Source organism: Mus musculus, chromosome 13 (genome assembly GCF_000001635.26).
Source record: "Mus musculus strain C57BL/6J chromosome 13, GRCm38.p6 C57BL/6J".
In the NCBI taxonomy this organism is placed as follows: domain Eukaryota; kingdom Metazoa; phylum Chordata; class Mammalia; order Rodentia; family Muridae; genus Mus; species Mus musculus.
In genome coordinates this window covers 95,023,449-95,037,289 of record NC_000079.6, presented here as the reverse complement: position 1 = coordinate 95,037,289, position 13,841 = coordinate 95,023,449, and the positions used below count along the sequence as shown (strand labels likewise).

At 46.1% G+C, this 13,841-nt stretch overlaps 1 protein-coding gene across 22 annotated transcripts in view; it reads left to right on the top strand.

Moving 5' to 3' along the window:
* Pde8b (phosphodiesterase 8B) overlaps nt 1–13,185 on the top strand; it is a 226,297-nt gene extending 213,112 nt beyond the window's left edge. For 14 of the 22 annotated variants that reach the window (XM_030247233.1, XM_030247236.1, XM_011244649.3 and 11 more), the window contains 5 exons: nt 2,904–3,121; nt 4,340–4,460; nt 6,810–6,977; nt 9,543–9,672; nt 11,061–12,787. In XM_030247233.1, coding sequence (XP_030103093.1) covers nt 2,904–3,121; nt 4,340–4,460; nt 6,810–6,977; nt 9,543–9,672; nt 11,061–11,170 — 747 coding nt within the window. In that variant the 3' untranslated portion in view covers nt 11,171–12,787. Of the gene's footprint in view, nt 1–2,903; nt 3,122–4,339; nt 4,461–6,809; nt 6,978–9,542; nt 9,673–11,060 lie in introns of all 22 variants that reach the window. The other 8 variants (NM_001374006.1, NM_001374005.1, NM_001374007.1 and 5 more) reach the window with 2 other exon arrangements.

Here is a 13,841-nt window from a genome sequence, read left to right as displayed (position 1 = left end):
GTATGTGAGCTTATGTCCAAGTCTTCAATTTAATTCCACTGATCCACATGTCTGAGTTTATGTCAATACCATGTTACCATGTTACTATAGCTCTGTAATACAGCTTCAAACCAGGAATGGTGAGATTGCAAGCAGTTCTTTTATTGTTCAGGATTGTGTTACTGTCTTGGGATTTTTGTTTCCACTTGAAGCTTAAGATTATATCTTCAATTCTATAAAGAATTGTGTTGGGATTTTAATGAGGATTGCACTGACTCTACCAATTGCTTTTAGTAGGGTAGCCATTTCCTCAACATTAATTCTACCAGTCCATGAGCATGGAAGACCTTTCCATCTTCTGGTATCTTCAGTTTCTTTCCTCAATGTCTTAATGCTTTTCTTACACAAGTCTTTCATGTGCTTGGTAAGTTATTTCACATATTTTTGAAACGTTTTGTTTCCCACATTTCTTATCTCAGTGTGTTTGGCATTTGTATACAGGAAGGCTTCTGATTTGTGTGTTAGTTTTATATCCAGCTACTTTGACCAATGTTTTTATCAGCTGTAGAAGCTGCCTGGCGGTTTTTAGGGTCTTCTGTGCATTACAACCATATCACCTGCAAAAGCATCCTCTAGCGTCTTCCTTTTCTGTTGGTATCCCCTTGGTCTCCTTCAGTTGTCTAATAGCTCTAGCTAAGACTTCAAGAACTATATTGAACAGGTGTAGAGTAGACATTCATGTCTTGCTTCTGAGTTTTGTGGAAATGCTTTGAATTTCTATCCATTTATAATGATGTTGGCTGTGGGCTTGTTGTAAGTTGCCTTTGTTTATTGAGATATGTCCCTCATGTCCTGTGGTGGTTAGTGGAGAGAAGGAGGGAAGGAGGGAGAGAGGGAGGGAGGAAGAAAGGAGGAAGAGGAAGAAGAAGAGGAGGAGGAAGAGAGAGAGGGAGGGAGAGAGTGACCCCGTAAACGTGCAGCTAGTAAAAATCTCTGGACATGGAGACGCCTGCATCATTCTTTTCTTTACCAAGAGAAATTGATCTACAAGACACAGAATGGCTCCAGCCTAACTCAGCCCTTCCAGCCCGGTCTTATGCAGTCAATTTGGTCTAGATCATAAACACAGTGCCAGCTGACCAGGCCTCTCTGCTTGCAGTAGGTTTCAGGATGCTCTCAGGAAACTTTGTAAGCTGGCTGGGCCAAGCCAAGATTCCTACCAGCCCTGTGACATGATTCAAGATAGAAGTGACTCCCTTCCTGGATAGAGACAACATTCAAGAAAGTCCCACTATAACACCAAGTCAGCACTGACAGGGACTGCCCCAGGGCCTGGGATGGCATCAGCAGCACAGGCCTGAGCTTCAGGCTGTCTTCCTTACCTAGTTTTCCCTCCCACAGAACTATGAGAGCAAGCTGGAAACACTGTAAACCTTATCTAGTAAATCTTCCAAGTCTTCCTCGAGGCCTACCTCCCTCTTCCTTCACTGTTCACCCCTTGGCTCGATTAGCTCCCTCAGTAACTTCATCTGGACTCCCTGCCTGGACTCCTCTCCTTTACTGCATGTTGCCTGCTCTCCTGTTGCTTATCCACAATACTTCAGCAATAAAAATCACTTTCTTAGGAAAGCTGTCATTGGCAATTCTGTAGACCTTTGTTGGCCAGTTTGGTAGTTGTCTTAGGGTTTTACTACTGTGAACAGACACCATGACCAAGGCAAGTCTTACAAGTCTTTTAAGACAACATTTAATTGGGGCTGGTTTACAGGTTCAGGGGATCAGCCCATTATCATCAAGGCAGGAACATGGTAGCATCCAGGCAAGCATGGTGCAGGAGGAGCTGAGAGTTCTACCTCTTCATCTGAAGGCTACTAGTAGAAGACTGACTTGCTAGGACAAAGCCCACACCCACAGTGACATACCCATTCTAACAGAGACACACCTACTCTAACAAGGACACAATTCCCAATAGTGCCACTCCCTAGGACAAGCATATACCAACCATCACAGTAGTCGTTAACCATACACAGCTACTGAATAAAGCTGAGGAGGTCCTCCATCGCACTGGCCATAGGCAAGCGTTCAGGAGCTGTATATAATAGGCTTTGTCTGCATTCCACAGAGGCAGTGCACTCCCATCACCACATGATGGTCAGCGATCAGTGCTGCCCTGCTCTGCCCAGCCCCATGGTTACACTCTCGGGAAGTTGGGACTCTTTTTATCTAATCTCACCCATTAGTATCTATCACTGCTTCATCTCTGGTGCTGTGCACAGTACCTGACGCCTTTAGGCATCTGACATGGAATGAATTCATAATACAGTGTCTTACATAACACCCCATCTGCCAGCTTTCTACTAACTTACTGGCTAAGAAGAATACTTGCTGTCATTTGAGCTCAGCATTAGCATAGTGAAGGTCTGGTGAGTTTCTCTAAGCCTTTGCTGCCTGTGAGCCCAGCCCCTGCATTTCTTGATAAGCTTTCCATCTTGCCTCTGCCTCACTGCCAAGCTCCAGTTACTGTCCCATTCATCCTGTGAGCTAGCTGTGCTATTTACAACTGGCCCTCCAATATGCCTGCAGAAGCTGATGTGTAAGGAATATCTGTGATGCCGGCTACTTTCCATGCATCATGGCAGAGCGTCACAGCATCAATTCAAAAGACCTGCTTGGCTTCTTTGTCAAAGAACCAGCAAACAGACTATAGACAGTTCAGGTGTTGTAGCTTCTGTGTTCTCAAGAGAATACACAGCACAGGACAGTGCCACCGTGTGCCCAAGGCTACCTTTCTGCTAAGACTAGGAGGAAACCGAAAGGAAATTCCAAAGGTTCCAGCCCCAAGCCCTTCTCTCTCCAAGAGACAGAGATGGATGCTGGTGTCTAGAAGCCTGTGAATAATGTTCTGTATCCTCCCCCTCCCCCAGGGAAGCCTGGACCAGCTGGATGAGGTGGCTGCTCTGATTGCTGCCACAGTCCACGACGTGGATCACCCCGGAAGGACCAACTCTTTCCTGTGCAACGCCGGCAGCGAGCTCGCTGTGCTCTACAATGACACTGCAGTCTTGGAGAGTCACCACACAGCCCTGGCCTTCCAGCTCACAGTCAAGGACACCAAGTGCAACATTTTCAAGAATATTGACAGGTTTGGCGTGATTGGGCTCCCGGGGCTAGGTCTGTGAAGCTAAAAATGAAGCTGAGTTTTCTCTGGTTTCTCTGGATAGATGGGAATGAAACAGTGGCTCTTCACTGTATCAGGTTATAAACCAGCTTTGCCCATCTGAACTTTTCAGACTGCCTTTCCTGCTCTAAAAAAAATCTCATTTAGCCTTCAGTAAGTCCATAAAAATAAATGTTTGTTATGCACTGAAAAGCACTGCCTAAATGTTGATGGCCTCACTAACAAGTCTATCAAATATTTTTATCTTCCTCCCTGTGGCTCAAAGACAATGTATAATCCTGCATTTCCAGCTGAGTTTGGGCTAAGCATCCATCCCCATGAGGAGGTCCCAGTGAGGATGCTGGGAATGAGACAGGTTTCCTTCTCACAGAGAGAGATGCTCTCAGAACATCTGCAAACAGCACCGTGATGTGACGTGGTGGAACAATTCTTACCTGCTAACAACTGTGTGGTCAGGCTACGGCTATTTCCTATACCGCACCAGCAAGCTGCTGAGCAGAGTCCTGGGCAAAGGCCTGGTGGTCGCTTGGGCCTCATGACACTGTCTACATGAACTTACCAGTTTAGGCTCTAGAAAAATCTCTATGGTTACAGAGAGCGGTTGTTCTAATTCAGACTTAAGTTCTAGCGTATCAAGCTGGTTTGCTTAGCTCTTCATTCAGTCTCTTAGAGTTAGTACATGATAGGGGTTTTCTGATAACCTTGAGCTGTTGTTCCAACCACTGCAAACATCAGACATTTACAGGTTACAGGATTATGTGAAAGGAAAATCTCCCTCAGCACCATCGGAAGAGATTGGCAGTTCTCTCCAGTAGGAACCGGTCTACACAGGGCACAGTCAAACCTCAGCAGACTGCCACTTTGTTTCTGTCCCTTCCACTTCCTTGTTCCAGTGTTTTCACAGGAAGGGATGGAAACTACCATTCGAAACAGTTGCTTGTCACATGATGTGCACTTTCATTTCTCTTAGCATGGCTGTGCAGAAGAGTCAGCTGTCACTGGAGAACGTGGAGTGGCATCAACATGGGCTTACTGGGGGGCGGGGGCTGAGCGGATGGAGTCTAGGATTAGCAGTCACTTGACTCTGACCCCTTCTGTCCTGGGCTGTGGGGAGGCAGAGCATCAGGGCACTTCTGACTTGGGCATGGTGTGAGCAGGGAACTTTGTCCTCTTATTATTTAGGAACCACTATCGAACGCTGCGCCAGGCTATTATCGACATGGTTTTGGCTACAGAGATGACAAAACACTTCGAGCACGTGAACAAATTCGTGAACAGCATCAACAAGCCACTGGCAGCTGAGGTAAGGGCTCCTACGTAATGAGCGAGTGCAGTGTGCTTCTGGGAGAGCAGAGGTGAGCGAGCCTGTGTAGTGAGATACTGGCGCGTGTCTCTCCCAGAGCCTGCTCTGGCACCGAAGCATTTTCTGCCTCTCCAGCGTGAGGTGATTATCAGCCTGGAGCTGGGGAAGGAGAGGAGGCTGGCAGCTGCCCACTGCAATCCCTCAGGCAGGCCCTGAGACACAGTGCTAGACGGAGGAGCCCCGGTGAGCAGGATGAATAGGGTGTGGCAGGAAGACCTATTCATTTTCACTTCTGTTCCTGGACTCATAGGATCTCAAAGCTAGGGAATGCTTTACAGAACCTGGCTCTTGCCGGTGGTATCATCAAAGTGAACCATATATTAGTTCTTTTTTATTGCTGCGATAAAATCTCTCATGAAAAGCAAGTCGGGGAAGAAAAGGTTTATTTGTTCTCAGTCAGTGTTTCCTGGAGGGGAGTTAAGCAAGACCTCAAGACCAGGAGTCTGAAGGCAGAAATGCTGCTACTTCATGCAGCACTAATTCTGACCGGGAACTCACTCCCAGCCAAGGAAGTATGGCAGACACCATGGAGGGAGGAAGGAAGCTCACGGACACGTTCACCAGTTCGCGCTTAGCCACTTTCCTTATAGATCAAAACCAGTTGTCTGGGGATGCTGCCATCAATAGGTTGATCTTCCCACAACAATTAACACTCAAGACAATCCCACAGAGATGGGCCTACATAGGCTGATCTGATCTGGGCAATCCCTCAACTAAGACTCCCTTCCTGGAAGAGCCCATGATATTGTCAAATTGATAATTAAAGCTAACTGTGTGACTAAAAAAACAAAAATGTAAGCTTTTTTTCTTTTTTTATAAATGCATCATGTTCCCCCCCCAATAAAAAATACAATAAAAAGAGACAAAATAACATTGAAAATCTGTAGGGAAGTATGGAGGACCTGAAGAAAATAAGAAGAATATGTTCAAAATATACAAAATGTTTTTTTTAAATAAAAATTTTAAAAAGAGAGAAGTTTACCATGAACCTCACTTATGCGCCTTACGACTCTGGGCTTTAGAAATAAGACAGAATGTTCACCCTTTACTAACATGAAATTGGCTGTCTCCTCGGAAACCATAAGTGTGTTCCATAGCTCCTGAAAGGCATAAGTTTCCAGTCCTGTAAAAGGTAGAATAAATGTTCTGAAGGTAACTTGATGATCAGTAAGGACGCTGGCTATAGAACCCATCACATGACCAACCTAGGGAGAGGAAGATTGCCAGCTCATCCGTGTTGATCCCCATCTCCCACGGATGCCATCACACAAGCCAGGGGTTTCCTCCTGGCAGAGGTAGAGAGGAACAAATAAGTATCTTGACGTTTTGAGCATAAAACTACACAGAATGACTGAGTTTGGAATTGAGACAGTCATCTCTTCATACCTCCAATTCTGTTTGAGATTTACTGCCCGACACATGGTCTGCAGTAAACAATACCTTCTTAGGGTGTTGGGAAAACAGCGTCTAGAACTGTCTTCCCTCAGGAGTCCAATAAAGAGGACCAACCTCACAACAAAATCCCACTACACGTCAGGCTGTCTTTCAGCTTGGCCCAGCTCTGGAGAGCTAATTAACGGCTTCATACAAACCCATGGTGCCTCTTGGAGAGGATAGTTCTCCAGGCTCTGTGAAATTGGTGTGAATGCATACATACAGACCTGGTTCCATGCCCTGGGCCACTGGCATTCCCCCAGTAGGTACATAGCACTGCATAACCATGTCTTCAGAGACTGCCGAACACACATCCTCTTGCATTTTGGCCCAAATATCCATGCTTCACACTTCACACTAATTATCTCTCAATGAGAGCCAGCCAAGAAGCACACGTGGATGTATACATGGCTGACGAAGGGGGGTGGGTAGGCAGCGAGAGGAAACCAAGTAAAAACAAATGAAGACGGAATTGAAAAGTCACAATTTCTTGACATTTGATGGATTAAAATAACTGAAAGCTGTGTTTTCATACATTTCTGAGGAGTCGGGGAGAGGGAGAGAGAGTGGGAGACAGTCCCTTTTAAGGTGATCTCCTAAACTGCTCAGAACAAACACTGCCTGTAGCTGCTACACCAGGTCAGTGGGTGATGGGGACTTTTGGCCTTTTGAATTCGATACAATATTGATGGTTCTTAAAGACGATGCTAACATGTTATTTATGGATATAGAAATCAGACAGTTCCCATTGCTAAGTCCCAGACTAACCTGTGTGTCCGGTGAGTTAGCCTCTGTGAGTTTCCCCAGCCCTGATCTGATCGGTTTTGTTTGTTGTTTTTTGGTTTTTTTTCCCAGAGTGAGGGCAGTGATTGTGAATGCAACCCTACCGGGAAGAACTTTCCTGAGAACCAAATCCTCATCAAACGCATGATGATTAAGTGTGCCGACGTGGCCAACCCGTGCCGGCCCTTGGACCTGTGCATTGAATGGGCTGGAAGGATCTCCGAGGAGTACTTTGCTCAGGTGTGTTACCATGTGGGAAGTGCCCCTCCCCTTCTAGGAACAGGCCTTAGGCCACAGAACTCTGTGGGTCTCACAGGTAGGGAACTTCTCTGGAAGGCCACCCTTAGCCATCACTGGAGATGTGTGGTTCTCTCAAGAGACAGGCCAGTATGCTAGTCACTGAGCAAAACCCTCCTGGGCTAGCGGGAATTCTGTAACTGATGGATCCTGGACTTCCCTAATAATTAGGAAACTGTGTATTTACTACGACATGACTGTCTCTCTGGTGCATTATGGGAGGCACATCCTGCTCATGGGTCACCCGCTTTACTCAGAGATAGTTATAGACACAGGTAAGCCCATACCTTGGTTCAAAGAGGTGGATATCTAGAGAGATGGTTCTATGGGTAAGGACACTTGCTATATAAACATGAGCACTTAAGTTCAAATCTTAGCACCCCTGTTAAGAATCAGGGCGTGGCCATGTGAGCACCTTTGACCTCAGCACTGTGCAGGGTCAGAGACTGGGCTGTTGGGGTTCAACAGGGTCCAGCCCCACTCTAGGTCCAGAAGGACCTTGTCTCAAAGGAACGAGGCAAATAATCATAGGCAGGACACCTGACATCCTTCACCCTTTGCACACAAGCACCCAAAGGCACATGTGCACATAGGCCACACGCAACACTCACATATATACATGCATGCATGCACATATACATACACATACAAAAACTAGTAAAAAAAAAAAAAAAGTACCCCTAAGGATATATCTGTGTTAGATGCTATGGGAATTCAGATTTTTTTTTCCCTAGACAAAGGAGAAAGGGGCTTTACAGAATGATATTAGAATTCTATTTTTGAAGGATTTAAAAATGTAAAAAACAGGATAAAAAGATAAAACTGTAGAAGACAGTAAACTGTCAGGTATCTTTTGAAGTAGAGTCCTATTTCAAGAAGAAACTTTAAAGACTGGTGTCTATATGTATCACAGAAGACAGATAGCAAGCAACTGTAAGTAACACATAGTGGGTAATCTGCTACCTGGCTGGGATGTGTAACTGAGGCAGACTGAAGAATAGCTGATGCTGTATATAGCATGGCTGGCAAGGAAGGAGCCTCTGAACTGCAGAAAAGTCAGCCAGGCAGTTCTGAGCTTGTCTGTGTCAGAGATGGGAAGTGGGGAGGGGCAGATGGAGTAACAAGAATGAGGGTATGGACCACATCACTCTCAGAACATCAGGAGATATTTGAGCTGAGCCAGAAGTCATTAATGGGTTTCCTGGGACCCACATGGGGAGGACTTGATGCTCACTCCTCGTTCCTGACACTGGGAGAAGGTCCCCCTGTTAAGTCCTCAGGGGTCCTTTCTCTCACAATCATGTAGTGACAATGCCAGTGTGGCCTGAAAATCAGGTTGCAAATGAAGCATGTGACGAGTTCCAGACATTATCAGGGAATGTGGATGTCTTAGTTAGCTGCTGTGAAGAGACACCATGTCCAAGGCAACTCTTATAAGAACAATATTCAATTGGGGCTGGCCTACAGGTTCAGGGGTTCAGTTCATTATCAAGGAGTGGCAGCATCCAGGCAGGCATGGGACAGGAGGATCTGGGAGTTCTATGTCTTCATCTGAAGGCTGGTGGCATAGACTGGCTTCCAGGCAGCGAGGAGGAGCATCTTATCCTCCAATGAGGCTATACCTCCTACTAGTGCCACTCCCTGGGCCAAGCGTATTCAAATCACCACAGTGGATCTCACCTTTCAGCTTCAAGAGTCCAGACACCCTGTATCACGTAGGATACCCAGATGTCCATGCACCCTGACAGTGACGTATTAACACTCCCTGAGGAAAAGCAACACATTCACCTCACAGCTCAACTGCTCTGGTGCTGGTCCTAGAGACGCCCTGACGGTGGCTGCACATGAAGGTGTCCTGTGCTTGCCATTCTGTCATGCAGAATAGTCAGAAGACACACACTGAGAGGTTAAGAGCTTAAAAAAAAAATAGGCCATGCTCACTGCTGCATATGCGTTGTTTTAAGTGACAATAGTTACAAACAACAACAAAAGAGAACAAACAAAAACACGTGAGCATGCCTGCCGCCAGGGCTACAACAGCAACTGCTCTTGACTTGTGTCGTCTACTGCCTCCATTGCACGGGCTATCGGCAGTTTGACCTTTGCTGCAAATGTCAGTTAGTGGCATAGGCTGTCCAGGAGTATAGATGTGATCTTACAAAAGTAAAAGAAGATCACAGGAAAAGGGACTAAGTTCCTCCAGGCCAGTGCCTTGGCAGGAGCTGTGGAATCACACAGAATGAGACATTAGGGCTAGTGATGACACAGCTCTTTGGAAAGCACTGTCCTGGCATCCCTTAGGTCCTGGATTCAAGAGAGGAGAGGGGGGAGGGGAGAGAGAGAGGAGACCTGAACATAGTTACTGTGGGTCACCTCAGGAAACTGCTCAACGTTTGTGTGCTCTGGGCTTCTTCTGAGAAGGCAGGGATTCTCACGTGCCCACAGCCGTCACTGCAAGGGACTCTCTCATGTGCCCACAGCCCTGTGCACTGGTTTTTTTCCTCACAGACTGATGAAGAGAAGAGGCAGGGGCTGCCTGTGGTGATGCCAGTGTTCGACCGCAATACCTGCAGCATCCCCAAGTCCCAGATCTCCTTCATCGACTACTTCATAACAGACATGTTTGATGCTTGGGATGGTAAGTCAGTTGCTACTTTATCACCCACAAAGGACATTTTGTTCTACTTAATGAAGATCACCTTCAATGGCACAGGCTGGGCTTAAAGGTAAATAAAATACTAAAGTATGTATGTGTGTTTCCTCGCTCTCCTGGACCGGAACACCGCTGACACAATGCACGAGGGCAAGGGCAGCAGAGATGCCAAGCGGGTGCTTCAGAAGCCCTGTGCTTATGGTAGGGGTGAGACTACACCAGGGCCAGCTGTCTAGGCAGATCAACTTCCTAGGGTGACTGGTAGCTTATAACGTTTTTGAGGGACTAAGGGTAGGGACATCCAGGATGGGCGAAGGCCATTGAATGGGGGCTTAGGGTGCCTGGAATGCTTCATTAGCACAGGGAAGCACTTCAGGAATCTCAGATGCTGAACAGGTTTTGTCAGGAGAAAGGAAACTGATCCTATAATCAAACGAAGGCTTTGTGACATTTATCAGGTAGGAGGTTTGAATTCCCCAGACAAGGTCAGAGAAAGAGAAGACCTGATAATAAAGGGAGTCTCCCATACTGTGCTGAGCCCAGAGGCTATCCAGTCATGGTGGAATTCTTCGACCTTAATTTAGCAGTTTTCCCGCCTATATACATAAGCCACAAGCCTTCTGTGGGCAGCAGGTCAGGCAGGTGCATCCCAGCATCTGGTGCAGTCTCGGGAGTGTCATGGGGATGAACAAGGCTTCACTTTTCGAAGGCCACGTTTCCAAAGTGTACAGCCATTTCACTCTCACCCTGGAAGACATCCAACTAACCAAATGTACCTCATCCTCTGTGAGTTTCAGGTTCAAGAGAGTTAAGTAAAAGCTCTGTTTGTATCTCAGCAGCTAATACATTCAGGCTAGGGACATAGTTCATAGCTCAGAGTAGGGGACCAATTGCCTAGAGCACAAGGCCCTGGGTTCAACTCCTAACACTACAATGAATGAATGAATGAATGAATGAATGAATGAAATAAAAAAGAAAGAAGAAGAAAGGAAGGAAAGACAGTCAGAGTACTGGACACTAAACTTGTGTTTACCGGCTTGTCTCCATGCCTATGTTCATCTGCAGTCCAAGCCCTGACCTTGGGGATGTGTGTCCTCTGGTTGTTTTTTTTTTTTTTTTTTTTTTTTTTTTTGTGGGGATACACATGCACACAGATGCCAGAGTCATCCTGCAGTCATACACTACTCTCTGTCCCCTAGAGCTGAGATTACAAGCGCATGCCACCATGGCTAGGTTTTGCACCTGGTCTGGGAATTGAACTTGGGTCCTCACAATCGCACGGCAAGCCAGTCACTGACTCTCTTCTTGACTGCTGATCCCCAAAACCAAGCCTAATAACTCCTTGTGAATTCAATGGTCTCTTCTGCTTGCAGCCTTCGCTCACCTGCCTGCCCTGATGCAGCACCTGGCCGATAACTATAAACACTGGAAGACACTGGATGACCTCAAGTGCAAAACTCTGAGACTTCCATCTGACAGCTGAAGCCACGCCCGAGAAGGGGACACTGTGAATCACAGGGTAGAACAAGCAAGAGGGTTTCCTTTAAAATGGAAATGACAGGCGGACACTAAGGGGATGGTGTTTAATTTCCGACCTGAATCATGCACGCCCCCAAACTTCATTTCCAGAAAGTTATATTCCATCAATAAAAATATGTTCCTTTGAATCACTCAGTGACAAAACGAGCTGCCTGGCAGCTTCTTCTGCCAAGCTGTTAGCCTGCGTGCCCTTGTAAAGCCGGAGCTGACTGACTTACTGACGGTACAAGCAGGACACGAGAAGCAAAGGCCTGTTGTGTGTCCATCCTCCTGACGGAGGTCAGGTAGCTTAGCCAGAGTTCAGCTCAACTGTTACCAGAAAACTAACGACGGAGGCTTTCCTCAGTGGCAAAAGGATGAAGGATTCCTAAACATCTTCTCTGAGCAAATGGATGTGAGGAAGGAGCTCATTAAAATGAGCAGAATGAGAATGAGATGGTCAGTAAACTAATTAGTTAGCACTGTGGTTCCCATGGCTACATGGGAGACAGTGTGATATCCAAGTCAGAACACATCCTGGGCCTGCCGGGTGTCCCGTGGATGGGTGCCCGTCACCCGTGGAGCCCCCTTTCCTCCGTGGAACCCGCCTTTTGGAAGCCAGCTGATAGGGAAGGAGTAGGATCTCAGTTAGGGGAGTCCTTGAGCACCCCTTACTTCAGGCTCAAGGACACAGCCACAAGTCAGAGTATCTATAAAGCCATTAAGTCTGAATGCTCGTGGGTAAGGTTTTTTTTAAAAAAAAAAAATTAAGAGAAGATAAATTTATATATATTTGCTGTTCAAAGATTTTTATTAAAATAATCTAAATGTCCCGAATCTTCACCCCTAGTTTGCTGGGCATTACCTGTCTGTCTATATCTGGGGAGGAAATGGGGAAGTTCCAAGGTTCGGATATCCTTAATTTATATTTGAGATCATGCCATTTGCTTTAATGATGTAAAAAGAGACTGCAAGAAGTGTAAATATGTCGGGCGGGACAAAGGCATGGAGAGGCAGTAAATACTATTTTATGCTACCGCCCGTACGCTGACATTCCTGAAGCACAAGGGCATATTTTTATACAACTTTTCACAAGGCTCTGTGCTCTGCATACGGTCAGACAGATCTCCCCTCTCTCTTGTCAGCCGTCCCGCCTCTATGTGTTACGAACATCAGAAACCAAGTAAACAAAATACCTTACTTTTATTTTATCTGTACTCCACGATGCATTTTAAAGATGTATAGAAACTGAACTGATAGAATCAGTAGCTACATTTTTTTTTCCAAGTGAACATTGGACCTTGGAGTATGTGGAAATTGGTACATGGGGAAGAAAGAGACAACTTATCGCTACGTAATGTGCCAATGTTTTTTTTTTCTATGTTTTGTACCAAAGTGTAAACATATATGACAATTCCATGCAAAGAAATGCATCTAAATTATTTTTGTTAGATGGTGAGAGGGCTTGCTTGCTCAGGACAGGAGATGGCTTTCTATTGTACTGCTGCGTTATCTACATGTGATGAAATGTTTTTGTGAAGTACTTGTAACTAAATTCTTACAGCCATTTTTTCATTCCCAACAGCTGTTTTTATTTTATCTCTTTGGCCTAAACTTTTCACAATTTCAAATTTGGGGTTTTAGTGTCTTATTTCACGAGTCTCCAACTTTGTTTCGGAACACTGGAGTCAGAGCGGCAGGACCTCAGAAACAAAAACAGTCTCCTTAGGCTTAGGAAACCAGCCCGATCCAAGGGCAATCTAGGAACGGTTATCGGGTGCCTGACATTTCCTATAGAAAACACTACAGCTTGCTCAGTGTTACTCTGAATCAACTTCACGTTAGCTTCAAATGTGGATGTTGAATGCTCTGGACATCCAGGCGCTGACGCTCAGGTATAGCCTGCTCCTGCCAGTGTAAATCCCAGAGACCTTCTGAGGCGCTAAGTGGCATATTCTCCCAATTTATTGGAATCATGGACTTCCGGGTAACGTTCATGCACCTCAGATAATTTCTATATGACTCAGAAACGATCATAAGTGCCTCTTGCTTGTGTTTACTGTGACACCTCGTGTTGAGAGGACCTATATTAACTTAGGAAAGCATAAAGGCAAGAAAAGGCATGTTACTACTGTCCCACAGAGGGAAGTTAGTTTTAAAATACTGTTATATGGACCAGAATGGTCCCGCGGTTTCAGGCACTCTTCAGTCAGGGGTGGCTACCCTCCCCAGCAAAGGACAGGTATATCAATACGATTGACCTGCCGCCCCCTTCATCTTGAGCAGCAGACAAAGCCATGTTGTACAAATGCACCCAGAGACCCAGCTCAAAGCAACAAGGTACACACTCCAGTGTTCCAGCCCTGACTGCGGAGTGGACGAGAAGAGAAAACATGCATGTAATATTTGCTGACCTCAGCTCTCATTCTCTGCCTCTAAATTGCAAGTTCAAGTCTCAGGAACAGTCTACGCAGGAGTACTGACCAGCGCAGGTACCAGTCCTTGCCACAGTCGCCCATCCCCCTCCCTCTCTCTGACCTCTGTCACTCACACCAGGTCTCTCACTGGGCTGGAGGCTGCCCTCTGAGCAGCCTTGTTCTCCTGGTGGGAAACTAGTCAGCTGGAGTGGAACAACT